The sequence below is a fragment of the Gossypium hirsutum genome, chromosome A07, assembly GCF_007990345.1.
Source record: "Gossypium hirsutum isolate 1008001.06 chromosome A07, Gossypium_hirsutum_v2.1, whole genome shotgun sequence".
Lineage (NCBI taxonomy): Eukaryota > Viridiplantae > Streptophyta > Magnoliopsida > Malvales > Malvaceae > Gossypium > Gossypium hirsutum.
The window spans coordinates 28,475,536-28,492,756 of record NC_053430.1 but is presented as its reverse complement, the minus strand read 5'-3'; the positions used below and the strand labels follow the sequence as shown (position 1 = coordinate 28,492,756).

Below are 17,221 nucleotides of genomic sequence, written 5' to 3'. Positions count from 1 at the left end.
TATGATATTTTTATATTTTTTTTCATTTGTTAATTAGCACTAAAATTATATGACGTGAATTTATAATACAAAATCAAAATTTTAAATAACTAATAAAATATATTATATTATAAATTAATGATATAGAAAATATGAAAATTTAAATAGTTATATCATTTTTAAATAACCATGTTTTGATAAAATCACTATTTCATCATTATATGAAATAAATTAAATTAAATCTTAATTTTTGATTAATTTTATAAAAATATTCAAATATAATTAGCAGGACGTAACTAATGGGTTGGCAAGGACTCAACCCCCCTAAAATGAAAAATTCTCTATTTAGACCCTTTAAAATTTTTGAAATTTACAATTAGTAAAGATAAAACTACACTTTGACTCCCTAAAAATAATAAAAATTTGATTTAATTCTTTAAAACTTATAAAAAAAATAGACTACTAAAATAGTAAAATTACATTTTAACTATTGTAAAAATTACAATTTAATTTCAATCCCTAAAAAAATTTTCTACCTTAATAATTAAAAATTAATTTTTTTATAAAAAAATAAAAGAACACCACCTTTTTATTAGATTTTGCTTACACTATACTTGGAGTAACATTTAAATAGACGAGTACAATACTAATGATATGCTCTATCACTCTGATGCTTATCGATATTGTGTTTGTCGAGGATGTGAAGCAAAAAAGATGGTATTTGATTTTCTCCAATTGTCGATAAACATTTTAAAACTGGGATGCAATCAAATTTTCTCAACAACCAGAAATGGCCATAACAACCACCGAACCATATATCCCTAATCCAACCACATCGCAAAAGCATGTGTTCCGAAGGGCTGTTCACACATTACTCGAAAAGATTTCGACCTTCCACATGGGTGGTCATGAATCTTGCCACGACTACGGAAATCATGCTGTGATTGAGGCTATACCAAGTCCCAAAGGTCGCATGGAACACAAAAGAAAAAAAAAAAGCATTAGGCTGAAGGAACAAGTCCTTGATACCCATTTATCATATGTGGATCTCTAATTCATCATGCATAAAAGAAATCTAATCATATATCAATTCTTTGTCTGTTTTGATATCTTTATAATTTTTTTTTAAAATGAACAAAAAAAAATTGACATTATTAATAAATACCAAAGTTAAAATTTTTTAATATTCAAATTCAAATCTCACTAAATGCAGCTGTATTACAAATCCTATCATACAAATCTTTTGAGGCGGGAGACTAAAGCTTAGTTTAACAATACTTTTGAAAAGTACTGTGAAAAATTTAGTTTAGAATTTGAGTGTTTAACATTACTGTAAAAAAGTACTTTTAAGAAATAAAATGTCCATTTTAGACATTTTATTATTAAGTAACAAATATACATTTAAATAAAATTTAAATCAGTTAATATTATTATATTTTAGTAAGAATATAAAAAAAATATTATAACTTGTTAATATTTTAATATATGAAATATAAATTTTAAATATTTTTAAGTAATAAATTTTAATTACTTATAAAATTTAATTAAAATATATAAACTACGTTTTAAATATTTAAATATAACCATTAAATATTTGTAATTAGTATTTAAAAAAATATTTTTTATTTTTAATTAATGATTTTAACACATTTGTAATTAAGTACAAAAAAATATAATATTGTTGAAGGGGTGAAAAAGTATTAAATACTATAAAAGTGTTCTTGAAGGAGTAAAAAATTAAAAATTTTCACATCTCCTTTCAAAAGTACTTTTAAAAAACACTTCTAAAAAGTTAAAAAATTTAACCAAAAATAATTTATTCTGTACGATTTTTTTTTTAAAAATACTTTTGGAAACAGAAGCATTTTTTTCTGCAGAAGAACAAGCCCTAACTCTATGACAAGTGACATCAGAGACGTTGATTGTTCACATTAAGCACCCCAATGAGTGAGGCAGCTTAGGTGAAGCAATCTTGACCAAAAAACCCGTGACGAGAGCATCATGAGATTGAAGTGCGGGTGAATATCACACCAAGTACCTAAAAGAAATATTAATCCCGTACCGAAAAGAAAAGAGTCACGGCAATTGCTATGTATTTATGAAATGCGATTTTTCCTTCTTTTTTTAATTCAACTTTATATTAGCTAAAACATGTAACTGTGTTATACTAACGAAGTAAAAATATGTCCTTGTAAACTCAAAAAAAAAAAAAAAAAAACCAAATGGCAAATACAACCAAACCAAATCGAAATGTACCAGCTTGAATCGATTCAAAATCATCAATTTGTAGACTTTGCTTAAAAGGATTATTATATACTATATTAGAATTATTTTTACTAATTATATATCTAAATAACAAATTAAATAAAAGAATAAAATTCGATTCAATTTGATCAATTATCTGTTATTTGTGATGGAATGCAAACAAACATAACTTAGTGAAGCATAAAACGGCATTAGGAACAAGGATAAGATCATGATGATTACGAGTGCCAAAACTGATCATATATAAAGCAAAGGAAGAATGTTTCAATATTGATTTCATTTCCTTACTGCGGATACCCTCCCTCTTCAATGGAAAATTGTTGCATTCCACACAGTGAATGCAAGAATCGAGATTACAAGAAAAACCTCCTTCGGCTAGTGTCCATTTCAGGCTGGCATTCAAAGATGGGAAACAATTAATATCACCAATTATACAGACAGATGGTTTTGTAAGAGGAAAAACAAAGAATCCAACCAACGTTATCATATAGAAAAGTTACCTTGTGAACCCACTCAAATTCTCCGCCTCTTGTATCAAATGTTCCATGCTGTAGACTTACCAACTTTAGTGTAAACCGAGGACCACACTCCTGCATGTTCACACACTTGTTAACCACAACACATATTTCGGGCCAAATAGACTGGTTGTGAATGCCAGATTATCGAAATGGGCAGCAAAGACATTTCAAAAAGAGAAGTTAAAATGATTTATGATACTCCTTAGAAAAAGGGTAAAAGGACTTCCATAAACCAGAGCCAGCAAAATCAATTTTGAATCTCTAAATACAATTGTGATAACAGAAACAGGGAAGGAAACTGACCTGAAGACGAGCTATTACTTTTTCTTTACTGATGCTCTCACCCTTGGTATCCTTTGCCTTTTTACCTTTTGACTCACTCTGTTTGATCTCCTTGGTTTCAAATATATACCTGATTGCATTAATCCAGAATGTATCAGAAAGAAATCTACATAATCATCATTTACTCAACATGCAATAGATTCAGAGGCTAGGGAGGCACACCTATGATGTCGGAAGAATATAAAATCTCGTTGATTGTGGAAGGTTACAACTCGCCGACCTCGAAAATTAGGAGATTGGGGAAAAAGTGACTGAATCAGCCTAAAGAATACAGATAAACAACAAAATCAGAAACTCTCAGACCAAAAAGCCTAATGAGGGAGAATATAAGATTGGAAAGAGAAGGCACATATTTTACAGTGTTGTCAAGGGCACAAGGTGTATGCGGCATTAGAACCCTTATATTGCCTCAGGCACAAGGTGCAAAAAAAGTGCTAGCCTGAGTGAAGTGAAGTAAATATGTACCTAAAAGAATTTTTGCAAGTCTGTGTGTGTATGTATTATATATAAAGCTTAAGATATATGGTAAAATTTGAAGTATGGTCCAGTTTATTTACAAACATGCAATTTATTTATTGATCAGTATGTATCATTGCTTTATGGTCAATGTCTGTTTTTGAATGCTCAAATATTGAGAAGAATATAGTTTGACATGATCCTTACCAGTAAGGGTAGATCAAATGAGAACTGCGAAAAAAGAAATTAAAGGGAAATTCAATCAGGCAGGCTTATATTATGCCTATCGCCTTACATAAAAGCGTGCCCAGGCACATCAGGTATGTGCCTAATCAAAAGGGCCTTGCTTGGAAGGGTTTGCACTGTTTTTGTTGAATAATGCTAAGGCACGGGCTCGCCTAGGTGCATGCCTTTACAACACTGTTTTTACTGAAGAATATATTTGTAGTTTGCTAAGCGAAATTTAAACATTTGATTTAGTAATAAACTATAAAAAAGAACAGTAAGCAACCTGCCAATGCGATGGCCCAGGCGAGTTGTGAAGTTATTTAATACTAGCTCAGGCTCGTGATTGGTAGGATTTCCATGATTCTACAAGAGCAAAATGGAGGCAATTCAATGATTATACTAACATCTCCATTCCAAGGAATCCAACATATAAGGCGTGAAAATTAACGTCCAATCCAAATCAATAAAAAAGAAAACCACAATATTTCATGAATGGTATCTCGCATGAAGTAGAAAGATCAATGTGCTACCTTAATGTCCTTCCTCAAAACCAAACTGGAAAGCTTGAAGTGTGCGGTAGGGCCATCAGGCAATCCAATAATTAGAAGAGCATCTGAATGATATTTAAACCAATTAGTCAGCTATAATTCTCATGAAGATTACAAAGTTGGAGCCACCACATCAAATAATGTACAAGGCCACAATCAAAGAAAAGTTAGTTATGGATAAATTCTTATCGCAAACCTGGTTCTCTTCTGTTGGTGTGAACTACTATAATAGAAGTGAATTCTTTGTTATTTGCATATTCCACAATCTACAAGAAGATGAATACAAAGCTTCAAGATGATAGTCTAAATGCTACTTACAAATCTGATTTTCCAATGTTATCTTATAAAAGAATAGTTCAAGAAAATTATCGTAAGAATCACCTTTTTCAAGTCATATGTTCCTCTTTTATAGTAATGAGAATTTGGGATCACCGAAAGCAATTCTGTGATAAAAGCCGGTCCCCTCTGAAGGCAAAGTTATCCATGCATCAGACTAATTAGCAAGAAAATTCATCTAAAATAAGCTTTGTATTGATGCATAGTTCAATCATTAATGAGAAATAAGTAAGAAACAAGAGCATACAGTGGAATTGAAACGGCAAGTTGTGATTAATATCTTTGGAGTACGATCTTGCTTTAGAACCGCACTGAACTCATCAGCATCATTACCAGCAAACAACTGGAGTGAAAAAAAAAGATTACAAATTTACTTGTCAGATTTAAGCATTATACATATAATAAAGAATTTTCCAAGAAAATAAAACCAATAAATTAACCTCTTCATCATCAGGCATGCAAACTGTCTCGTCAGCCTCTCTCGTATTTTCAATAGTGCGAGGAATTTGCTTCGGTGGAGGCTGCAAAAATAATTATATGAAAAGATTTCAGAACAGTTCGTTGTTGCTCCATTAATTTTTTTTAAAAAAAGGAAAGTAGGGGGAAGACCTCTTCTCCGAGCTCGAGAGCGCGTTTAGCGGCGGCGTCGCGAGCTTTAAGCTTCTTGCGTTTGTCGAGCTTCTTTTGGTGCTTGAGTTTGGCGTGTACAGCAGATCTCTTCTCCTTGTTTTTAATGGAGGAAGGAAGTATCTCACTCTTCTCCTTCTTCATCTTTTTAATGTTGTGTTTGCTATCCTCCTCTCCTTCCATCCCTTCGTTTTCGTTCGTCTTTCTTTTTCCGCCCATTCTAAGGGCTTCGCCTAGGGTTTCAAATAGCGGTAGGATCCAAAACAGAATCAAATATAGCAGAGTGATGAAGAGGCAGATAGCAGACAACTCAAGCTCACGAGTAAGTTAATTTAGGGTTTCAAATGGCGGCAGCGATGTGTGAAGAGAGACGAGCGCAAGTCCGAATTTTTATTTAAGGGAAAGTTCAAAAAAAATATATTTACTTTATAAAAACTTTTTTTTTGACGAGAAATACTTTCTTATATTAATTCCTAGAGTAAAAATATTATGGAGGCACTTTGGCAGGAGTCTTATTGTATTTTATCATTAGTTAGATTAAAAAATTTCTTTTTGTTAAAAAGTTTATGAATTTTTATGATTAAAAATTGGTATTTGTACATTAGATATGCTGTACACATAATATATTATGTGTAATTATTTAGTTATTTTTTTAAGTATATTAATTTTTAATTAATTTTTAATAAAACAAATAAAAAAATTTTAATAAAAAAATAATTTGTACTTTAATTTAATATATATGAATTAATTTACTTATATTTTAATAGAAAAATAAAATGTAATTCGACTCTTATTACAAAAATATCTACGATACTTTTATCCTATATCTACTTATTTTATCTCATATCTATGTTACTTTTATTCTATACCTACAAAATGCAAAGTTAATGATTAACGCTAATCCAATTACAAAATACAATACGACTCTTATTACAAAAACATCTATAATTTTCACTAAAGTATATTTTTTCATATAATAATTCAATACAAATTTAATAATAATGAGATTTAACACTTGACACAATGCATATAAACAATTAATTTTACTATATAATTAAAATAACAATTAATTTTATATGAATTTTGTTATATATTTTTTTCATCCACACGAGGTCCTTTAAATTAGTATCATTATAATTTCAATAATTATATATTAATTTATAGTTTTATATTAAAATTGATTTGCTACTCTGAGATGCTTCGCAGCATGGGTTATTTTTAATTAATTAAAATATTTTAAAATAAAATTTAAAATATGCTCTTATATTTTAAAATTGTTGCTAAAATTTATTAATATAACAAATAAATATTATTGAATTTTAATAATATATTATACATTATATTATAATTTAAACTTCATATAGTGAATATCTATCAAATAAAAAAAATAAGAATTATGTTCAAAAAAGAAAGAAAAAGAGAAATAAATCAACAAAATTAAAAGACATAAAACATGTACACGCATTAATACTTTTATGGATATTTTATTTTACATTTATTCATATGATTAATTATGAAGTTAAAGATCTCACAAGATCTATTAAACAATATGAGTTATTAAATTAAAAGTAATTGATTTATAAATATTTATGATGTTTCAAATCAATAGTAAAATACTTAATTAGGAACTTAATAATTTATTGAATTGATATATTAAATTTTACTCATTTAAAATTATTTTCATTTAATAAAATATTATTAATATTTTTTCATTTGAAATTTTATTATTTTATTCAAATAATATTTTAACTAAAATTATTTTTATTTGATAAATTAAAATTAATAAGCTTACTTATATGAAATACCTATAATATACCTATAATTTTACTTAAAATTTTAGACAATATATTATTATAGAAAATTAATTATAAGTGAAAATATGTTATAAATGATTAAAATAAAACAAAAAAAATGGATTATATATAATCAATGTTGTTATGGAAAAAAGTTTACTCTACTAAAAAAAAATACAAAATCTTAAAAAAAAAATCCATGGATTACTTACTTTTATGCCAAATAACATTAAATTAAGGCAAACGGGATGAAGTCTCAAATTTTAGTCTAAAACAAGAATTAGACCCAACCAATCTCCCGTTTCAGGCATTTCTTATTTTGTCGTTGTAATTGTTAACTCAGTCAGAAATCGCAATTTCAATCTCTCGCTATGCCATGCGCCATGGAAGAACCCCCATTTCTTCATTCTCCTCTCCTCTCCTCAAAAACCCATCAATCCAATTGGGCAATATCCTCCTTATCGCCTCTCTCGCCAAAACCCTATTGGAATCCGGAACCCGAAACCTCGATCCGAACTCCATCCCCCTTTCCGAGCCACTGGTCCTCCACATCCTCCGCAAAAATTCCCTCGAGCCTTCTAAGAAGCTCGACTTCTTTAACTGGTGTCGCTCTTTTAAACCAAACTTCAAACACTCGGCCGTCACTTACTCCCACATATTCCGGACCCTTTGTCGATCTGGGTTCGTCGAGGAAGTCCCTAATTTGCTGTTTTTGATGAAGGAAGATGGCGTTCTTGTTGATTCTAGTACCTTTAAGTTATTGCTTGATGCTTTTATTCGGTCCGGTAAGTTTGATACTGCCCTTGAAATTCTTGATTATATGGAAGAATCGGGTGCTTGCTTGAATGCTAGTGTTTATGATTCGGTTCTCGTGGCTTTAGCTAGAAAAGGCCAAGTGGGTTTGGCTTTATCTATGTTCTGTAAGCTTTTAGAAGCTTGTAATGGCAATGATAATGGGAATTCTGTTGTTAGTTCGCTTCCTGGATCCGTTGCAATCAACGAGTTGCTTGTTGCTCTCAAAAAAGCTGACATGAGAGCAGAATTCAAACAAATTTTTGATAAATTGAGAGAAAAAAAGGATTTTGAATTAGATACATGTGGTTATAATATATGCATTCATACCTTTGGGTGCTGGGGTGATTTGGCTGCTTCTTTGAGCCTTTTTAAAGAGATGAAACAAAAGGAACAGAGTTCCAGTTCCTGTTCGTTCGGTCCTGATTTGTGTACCTATAACAGTCTCATACACATACTTTGCTCGGTTGGCAAGGTGAAAGATGCTTTAATTGTGTGGGAGGAGTTAAAAGTGTCTGGCCATGAGCCTGATGTGTTTACATATAGAATTCTTATTCAAGGGTGCTCGAAATCATACAAAATTAATGATGCAATGAAAATATTTAGTGAGATGCAGTATAATGGGTTTGCTCCAGAAACCGTTGTGTATAATTCTCTTCTGAATGGATTGTTCAAGGCCAGGAAGTTGATGGAAGCATGTCAGTTATTTGAGAAAATGGTTCAGGACGGTGTAAGGGCCTCGTGTTGGACTTACAATATTATGATAGATGGGTTGTTTAGGAATGGCAGGGCTGAAGCTGCTTACACTCTGTTTTGTGATTTGAAGAAGAAGGGGCAATTTGTGGATGGTGTCACTTACAGCATAGTTGTGTTGCAACTTTGTAGAGAAGGTCAGCTTGAAGAGGCACTACAATTGGTGGAAGAGATGGAAGACAGAGGTTTTCTTGTTGATTTAGTCACTATAACATCACTCTTGGTAGGATTCTATAAACAAGGTAGGTGGGATTGGACGGAGAGGTTGATGAAGCACATTCGTGGTGGCAATCTAGTACCCAATGTTCTCAAGTGGAAAGCAAATATGGAGGCTTTAATGAAAAATCCACCTAAAAATAGAAAGGATAACACTCCTCTATTCCCATCCAGAGGAGATTTTAGTGAGATAAGGAGTTATGCTGGCCAAGCAATGGGCAATAATGTTGATTCTAAAGATTGTGATGAGAAGGATCCGAAGATGCCATTCATTGAAACTGATCAGTGGTCATCATCACCATATATGGATCAATTAGCTAATCAAGTGAAGTCAACTGAACATTCTTCACGGTTGTTTTCGCTGAGGAGGGGGCAAAGAGTTAAAGAAAAGGGGATTGGTTCTTTTGATGTTGATATGGTGAACACTTTCTTATCTATATTTTTGGCCAAGGGGAAACTGAGCTTAGCCTGCAAGTTGTTCGAAGTATTCACTGATATGGGTGTAGATCCTGTTAGCTACACATACAACTCGATTATGAGTTCATTTGTCAAGAAGGGGTATATTAATGAGGCATGGGGTGTCCTGAATGAAATGGATGAGAAAGTGTGCCCAACAGATGTAGCAACCTACAATCTGATAATTCAAGGCCTGGGGAAGATGGGAAGAGCAGACATTGCAAGTTCAATTCTGGAGAAATTAATGAAGCAGGGTGGTTATCTTGACCTAGTAATGTATAACACCCTGATCAATGCCCTGGGAAAGGCTGGTTACATAAATGAAGCAAGCAAACTTTTCGAACAGATGAGGTCTAGTGGGATAAACCCCGACATCATCAGCTACAATACACTTATCGAAGTTCATACCAAGGCTGGTCAATTAAAGGATGCATACAGATATTTAAAAATGATGTTGGATGCAGGATGTTCTCCGAACCATGTTACGGATACCATTTTGGATAATCTGGGAAAGGAAATCGACAAACTGAGGCTGCAAAAGGCATCAATCGTGTGCGCTAATAACAACAATGGGGATGATTCCTAAAGAAAGGGAATTGCAAGGATATGGTAATAGTTCAGGCAATGGGAAGATTCTGTTTCATGGAATTGTTGTAAGTTTGGATTGAAAATTTTCTTTCTCTTTCTTTCTTATGAATAGAAAGGTTGTCTTTCAATTACAAGCTTAGAATTTCATGGGAGTTTTTTGTCACATGAATAAAACAACAAGAAGTACAAAATTGGATTTATGCCTTAAAAAATGAATGGAATTGTTTATTTGAATCCAAAGAATCTCATTTACAAGGGTTAAGAATGAGAAATAAGGAACCAAAATCTGTCTCCTTTGAAGAATTAGAAAAGACCACACAATACAGAAAATCCCAGCAAGATCAGCCAGACAATGTGAACCAAAAGCAGCACTTGGCCCGAAAAGGAAGCGCTACCTCCACTCCCAACTTCACAAAATCCTAATTTGGCCACGCGAGTACCGGCGCAGAAGGCATCGGCGCAGCCGCACCAGTATGTGACGCCATTAACGCCGCAAACTGGCTCCGTTCGGAAGCAATTGACTGGGCATGACGCGGGCTTGGTGAATCTTGCACAGACTCCACTCTCATCAACATTGATGAACCCATCGGAAGGTAATTGTAGAAATCCCGAATCATCTGGCACCGACTGCGTTATCGGTGCCCAGATACAAAAGAAGAGGAGGAAGACAGTGAAGATGTGGGGTGGAGTTGCCGTGGAGCACGGCATATGGGCTGCAAGTGAAAGGATTTCCTGAAATTAATTTTTGAATCCACCCCTACCGCCATTTGGCTTCCTAATACTGCTAATTTAAAGACATTTAGAGGATTGAAGAGAGACAAAGCAGGCGAAAAACTCGTTTAACCAACGTCCACCTGAATTTTTCCCTTTTTTCAACCTACTTTTCAAACCCTGTTTTTTAGTTTAAAAATAGCTCTCCTTGTTTTCCAAATTTAAACCTCCCTCCACCTGTTTCTATATTCCGGATGGCATGCTTTTTCAGCCCTTTGGTTGCTTCTCATCGTTATTTACCTTATTACTCAATTGCAATTCAATCTTTTTCCTTACAACAAACAAAAACAGCCCCCAAAATGATGATTCTCATTCTCCAAACAAACAAATTCCATATATTCAGCTTCTCCCTCAAACATTTTTACAATCAACTCCCCGAGAAGCTTTTTGACGTTCGAATTTGGGAAGAAAAAGAGAGGGACTTAAAAAGGGGAAAAAAACATAAAACGGTAGACTTACTCTCTAAAGGTTTTTAGGAAAAAAAAAGCTATGAAAAGAGGGAATAGAAAAGTTGTGGATAAATTCTAAATGTTGATATGCCCGCCAGACCTGTGTCAAAGTTATATAAATAAATATGAGTTTTTTCAAGTATAATTATAAATCATTTTATTTGGCTCGGATACGTAATGGATGTTTCTTCCTTGCTGAACATTAAACTTGGAAGCTGTAGCTGGTGTCTCCCTAATCCATTGAAGAGAGTTGCAAAACTGCGCCAAGTATCTTCCACCTACATCCACCATCAGGAACCAGATACCAAAGCCTACTGTTCCCTTTAACAACGCAAGATGAACCATGCTCCAAGCTTTCCTATGAGAAACCCGAGGACTAGCCCACTTGCCCCTCCAGATTTTCCTCCCTCTCAAACCTATGCAACCATGAAGAGTCCACAATTTTAACTTCGCATAATGTTTGTGCCGGATCAGCTTGCTTGCCTGAAGAATAGTATTAAGTTTATAGCATGAGCTTACTGAACATTCTCCTCAAGGATTGAATTTCCAGATTATTTTATCTTCACCTCCTAACATGGAAAATCCCTGGGACCCAATTGTTTGATAGATAGAATGATTACCACCCATAGACGAGCAATTCATAATCCACTCTCTTTTGTAAGGACAAAACATGCTCTTGAGAGCTTCATCAAGTTGAACTCCAAAGTTAAGAACAGTTTGTCTATTCTGAAGGAATTAGCGATTGCCATCCTTAATTTGCCAATCAATTCCTTTGATAAGCCCATCCATGCAAACTGCTCCTCCGAACCCAAGTGTCTGATGCTTTGAGTTTAACATAGAACATATGGGAAGATTTCCAATACTTCTCAACAGTGGTATTACAAATAAAAGGACTCTTGTTATTCATAACCCGCAAAGCTTGCGTGAATAGTTTACTTTCCTCACTTCTAATCTTCCTTGAGTCTTGGGCCCACAAAGGCTTTCCCATCCAATAAAGCGGATTTTTCTTTCATTACTGTCCCCTCATTGACTTATCAAGAACATCACAAACACTTTGTGTCGCCTTAAAACACAGCAAGAGGAAAATAGGAAGACTGAATAGAGTTTATTTGATCAAAGTGAGTCTACCACCAGGAGATAAATGGAGATAAAAGCTTTGCTTTCCAGCTTTCTAACTTTCCACGAATCTTATCCATTGAAAGAATTTTCTTCTAGCCCCGAGATGTTCCATATGAAATCCCAAATAGGTTCCTAGCTCCTTAGAAACTTTGGCTTTCATGTTTTTTTTTTGAATATCTTCATGAACTTTGAGTGACTGTTGGGACTAACCTTTAGATTAGACTTCATAAGATTAATAACCTATCTCGAAACATTAGAATACTTCCCTAAAATTGATTTCACAACGTAGCATTTTTCAATATTAGCTTGAAAGAAAATGTAACTATCGTCAATGAAGAGCAAATGAGAGATGGGGATACGATTCTTACTGACTTTAACCCTATGGATCAACCCTATGGATCAACGATTGCTCCTTGGCTTGCAACAAATCACAAGATAACACCTTGTGACACAAAATGAAAATATAGGGAGATAAAAAATCTCTCTTAATCCTCCTCTAGGAACAAAGTGTTACATCTAGTACATTACGTGTAGTTTATTCGTCATTTGTACTTATAATTTTTAAAATAGATCAGTTTAATAAATTTTCATTATTCACATTAATATTGTTTGTATTTGTCCTTAGTAATTTTTTCAGACAAAGAAAAATATAAGCAAATATTAATTCACTAATTACTTAACATTTAACTAATACTAAGTTAAATTATGTGATCGGATTATAATCTGAGAAAACAATTTATATTAGTAGGTAATATAAAAGGTCCACAGATTGATGAATTGAAATTGAACAAATCAATTAAAGAACTATTATACCGTCTATCAAGTCCAATAAAGGAGATATATTATCTTGAGTATGAAAGCAGTTGACTCCTAAAAGATAGAAACATAAATGTGATTGTCTGAATTGACAATATATTCGAAATGACCCAAATCAAATTAATCATAGATTCATTTATGGATTAATTCACTTGTGATATTCATAGTGCGACTTACCTCAATCTCGAGTAAGTGATTAATTATGTGTGTGTGACTCGTATACTTTTATGTATTAAAAACCCAAGTTCAAATAACTAAAGAGCCAAAAACTGGTATGTTGAGTATATGACTTCTGCATGACATAACTTTATTTACAATAGTGGAATTCATAGTCTGATAAAGGGTTAATGGTATCCTCTTATTGACATTAGTTAACAGATGAAAAAGTAACGTGGCCAAGGGTCATTTGTCTAGGAAAATTGATTTAATTACTGTTTGTTAGTAAAAATTTTCATGAGGGTATATGCAATAGTTATCGTGAGGTAAAATAGGGTTATATTGGGTGAACGAATTTAATCTAAAGAGGTAAAATAGGGTATATGCTCGACCCAGTCGTCGAGTCCGAGTTACATGATACTACATTTGTTGCCAGAGCAACTACAGACCATTGTACACCATTCAATCATTCAAACATGTAAGCAAGTAACATTCACATACATAGTATGTTACATAATCATTTTTGGACCCCATACAAGTCTACAAAAGCTATTTTGTCAATCCGAGCTTGAATTAGAACTAAATTGTAAAGTTTTGAAAATCAAGGACCGACGTCGCGACATTATGGCCTCCACATTGCGACTTCCCCAAATAGTGATTACGTCTCGACTTTAGGCATCTTGATGTTATGACGTCACTCACTGTTGGTCCAAGTTGCGATGTCGGAGACTCGAGATCGTGACGTTACCCCTATTTTGGCAAATTAACATTTTGGTACCTATTCATTTGCTTTAACCAAAACAATGCCATTACACAACTCACATACCAATTTCACATATACCAAAACATGACAATTTCAAACTAAAGTAGGTTTATAACACTTGCGGAAATAATCATTCAAATAGCCTAAACATCTATGTTCAAAACCTAAACATATTCAAACCATCAAACAAATAACTTGCCATTTATTTCTATATGCAAATCTTAGCATATTAATATGTCATGTGCAAACTTGAAAGCATAATTTAAATAACATCATCCATAGCTTAATCTATACATCATTTGGTACATACACTAAGTTTCACGTGCAACTTAACCTTTAATAAAAATTCAAGCATGCCATTCCATCAAGAAATTGACCATTTCCATAACACCTTATCCCTATATACATGCTACAACCTTAAATCAAAATAAACGTATTACTACTAATTTAGAGATAGTGTGAGCTTCGCACTGGTCCAGCTAGGCGAATTCCACAAGGTAACAATCTACAAAAGGAGGAAAACAACTAGAATAAGCATTTAAAATGTTTAGTAAGTTCGAATGGAAATACTATGCTTACCTTGTTCTTATTTAAGCATAAAAGAAAACCGTAGTTTAACATATTGTTGGTTAGAACATGACACCCAAAATATCAACAAGGTGAGCATATAGCAATATCCATGATCATTAGATAATACATATAACCTTAGCATACCAACTTACATTACTTTCATATACTTATCACAATGGCAGATTTAATCGACAAATGATAAAATCATACCAAGTACACATGATTCAATACAATCACCTTTTTTCATTATCAATCAATAAGATGTATCAATTATAATTAAATCCATTCAATGACATTTAAATTTGATTACCAAGTCTATTTCATTACATTTTCAAGTTTCCAAATTCATTTATACCGTTTCGCCTGATGGAACCCTAGTAAAACGGACACGGATACACGGGTGAACTACACCACACCAAGTCGCTTGTTTGAGCTAAATAAATATATATATCAAGTTACCCATCCGGGCTAAACCTATATCACGACACATCGAGTTACTCGTCCGAGCTAAACCTTTGTCACATAATACCCAAGACTCCGCAACGAAAGTTGGATCTCATTAAAATCTGTAATAATCCCTGTACAAGCATGCACAGGACCCTATTGACATGTCAATTGTATCATAACATTTTACTAAGTTCACATGGGCATCATTTACACGTATAAGCATAACAAATCCCAGTATTTATTCATATTTTATATTGTACCCTATATATGATCGCATGTTTCAATTATATGCCCTGTACACATTCAGACTTTCACATTTGTACCCTGAACTATTTCATTATAGCCAAATATCACATAACATTTCAATCCAATCCATGCTAGCCATATATGCAAAATTCACTAATGTTTTAATTGTATTCAAATATATATATATGGAATCAAACACAAAACTTCACATAAAATAAAATAAGATAGTAAGTTCTATATGAACTTACCTATTCAAAATGTGAAAAAGATTGAATACTTTAGGGACTAATCCGAAATTTTGGCTTCTTCCATATTATCTCCTTTTGGTCCAACTCTTGATCTATACAATTATTTTTCTTTATAACAAATCAATACCAGTCACTTGCATACAATGTTATTATACGCATGAATCTATTTAATTTTTTTATTTCTCTCATATTTTACATTTTATTCAATTTAGTCCTTGAACTCGAGATAAATATAACTTTCAATTCCTAGCTTTAGATTAAAATATGATTTCATATATTCTCATTAAGGACCTTATATTTTTTAATTCTAACATAATTTCATGAAAAGTTTTACATTTATTCAATTTGGTCCCTGATGTAATAAAGTTAACAAACAAGCTAAATTGACTTTGCAATCTAGTCATTTTTATAATCTAAGCTTAAAATATATCAATTTCAAGTCTAATTCTTCAAGAAATCAACAGTGACAACTTTCTAAGACTTTAATAGTTTCACAAATTGGTACATGGGCTAGCTAAATCAAACTCCCATGACCTCAAATCTATGAAAATTACCTTGAAAAATTGTTGGCTGAATGTTGAAATAAAGGAAAGTGTTTCTTCTTAGGTTTTTCTTTCTTTAAATAGTTGAAGGTTTATGGAAGATGAAAACATTTCATTATCTTTACTTTATATACTTGTATTAGCTTTAGATTAATTTAATTAACCTTGATTAATCAGTTAATTAAGATATAATTAAACTTAACTTAATCATACCTAAATCTAAGTGGAGAGTGTCATCGTCAAGCACTATCTCCTATTAGAAAATGGTCTATTTATCACTTTAGACCTTTGGCTATTTTCCATTTCAACCCCAAGCCTTTTGTCAATTAAAAATCTATAGCGATTAAATTTTCACAATTTAGTCTCTAAGCCTAAATTAACTATTTATTTACAAAATTGCTCTACCAAACTTCAATATATTTTTATATTAACCCCTTAAATATTCATATTTAATATTTATGGACTCGATTTACAAAAATAGGATTCCGAAATCATATTTTTCAATACCACTAAAATTCAAGTCGTTACATAAAGGATATCTTATGAGAGTAATACATTTATGACAATGTCATTAGACAAACACTTATTTAAGTTTCTTTTTTAATGATATATAATAAAGGAGAGTTCAATCATGGTATTTTAGTGAAATGACTCCATATTTCATTATTGTTGTAATTAATTAATGAAGAGTTGAAACTTAATTATAAATTATTTAAGCCATAATCACATATGTTCAATCGATCCCTTTGTTAGCTCAATGTAACCCAAAATTGATTGCATGTAGAACTTATAATATGGAATGAATGAAAATGACAATTAAGAGAAATAGATTGCATGCATCACTATTCGTAATGAACATGTTTCTAGCTAAATACAAAAGATAACTTAGAAATTAAATTAATTTCTTTGAATTATTGTTTAATTGATTAAAATTAAATATTTGAAATTCGAAATGAGAATTAAATTAATTATTCATAGCAATCTTATTAAACAAGGTGATTAAATATATTTCCTCATATATTCTAATACGGTAAAACTGCCACTCTAGCGAAATAAGAATTAAGTTGAGAAAATATTTTATTTAGGTAAATTAATTAATATTTTAGGAAATAAAAAATGTAGTTATTGGATTGATTCAATTATATGTGTTGGTTAAAAATCCAGATAACACATAGAATTGTACTTGGTACATGAGAC

At 32.1% G+C, this 17,221-nt stretch overlaps 3 protein-coding genes across 3 annotated transcripts; 1 reads left to right on the top strand and 2 right to left on the bottom strand.

Moving 5' to 3' along the window:
• Positions 1-2,344: 2,344 nt before the first annotated feature.
• On the bottom strand, positions 2,345-5,749 carry LOC107937025 (ribosome production factor 1). Its single transcript, XM_016869837.2, has 11 exons — positions 5,282-5,749; positions 5,113-5,193; positions 4,920-5,015; positions 4,718-4,801; positions 4,533-4,602; positions 4,319-4,401; positions 4,072-4,151; positions 3,267-3,365; positions 3,066-3,174; positions 2,745-2,834; positions 2,345-2,636 (listed from the first exon to the last, which is right to left on the bottom strand). The coding sequence occupies exons 1-11, from the start codon at positions 5,516-5,518 to the stop codon at positions 2,598-2,600; spliced, it is 1,068 nt and encodes a 355-aa protein (XP_016725326.2). The 5' UTR covers positions 5,519-5,749; the 3' UTR covers positions 2,345-2,597.
• A 1,535-nt stretch (positions 5,750-7,284) lies between these two features.
• Positions 7,285-10,028, top strand: LOC107953014 (pentatricopeptide repeat-containing protein At4g01570). The gene has a single exon (XM_016888240.2). It carries the CDS (start codon positions 7,469-7,471, stop codon positions 9,893-9,895), a length of 2,427 nt encoding a protein of 808 aa, XP_016743729.1. The 5' UTR covers positions 7,285-7,468; the 3' UTR covers positions 9,896-10,028.
• A 65-nt stretch (positions 10,029-10,093) lies between these two features.
• LOC121232257 (uncharacterized) lies at positions 10,094-10,605 on the bottom strand. Its single transcript, XM_041117902.1, has one exon. The coding sequence runs from the start codon at positions 10,603-10,605 to the stop codon at positions 10,201-10,203; it is 405 nt and encodes a 134-aa protein (XP_040973836.1). The 3' UTR covers positions 10,094-10,200.
• Between the last annotated feature and the right edge of the window lie 6,616 nt (positions 10,606-17,221).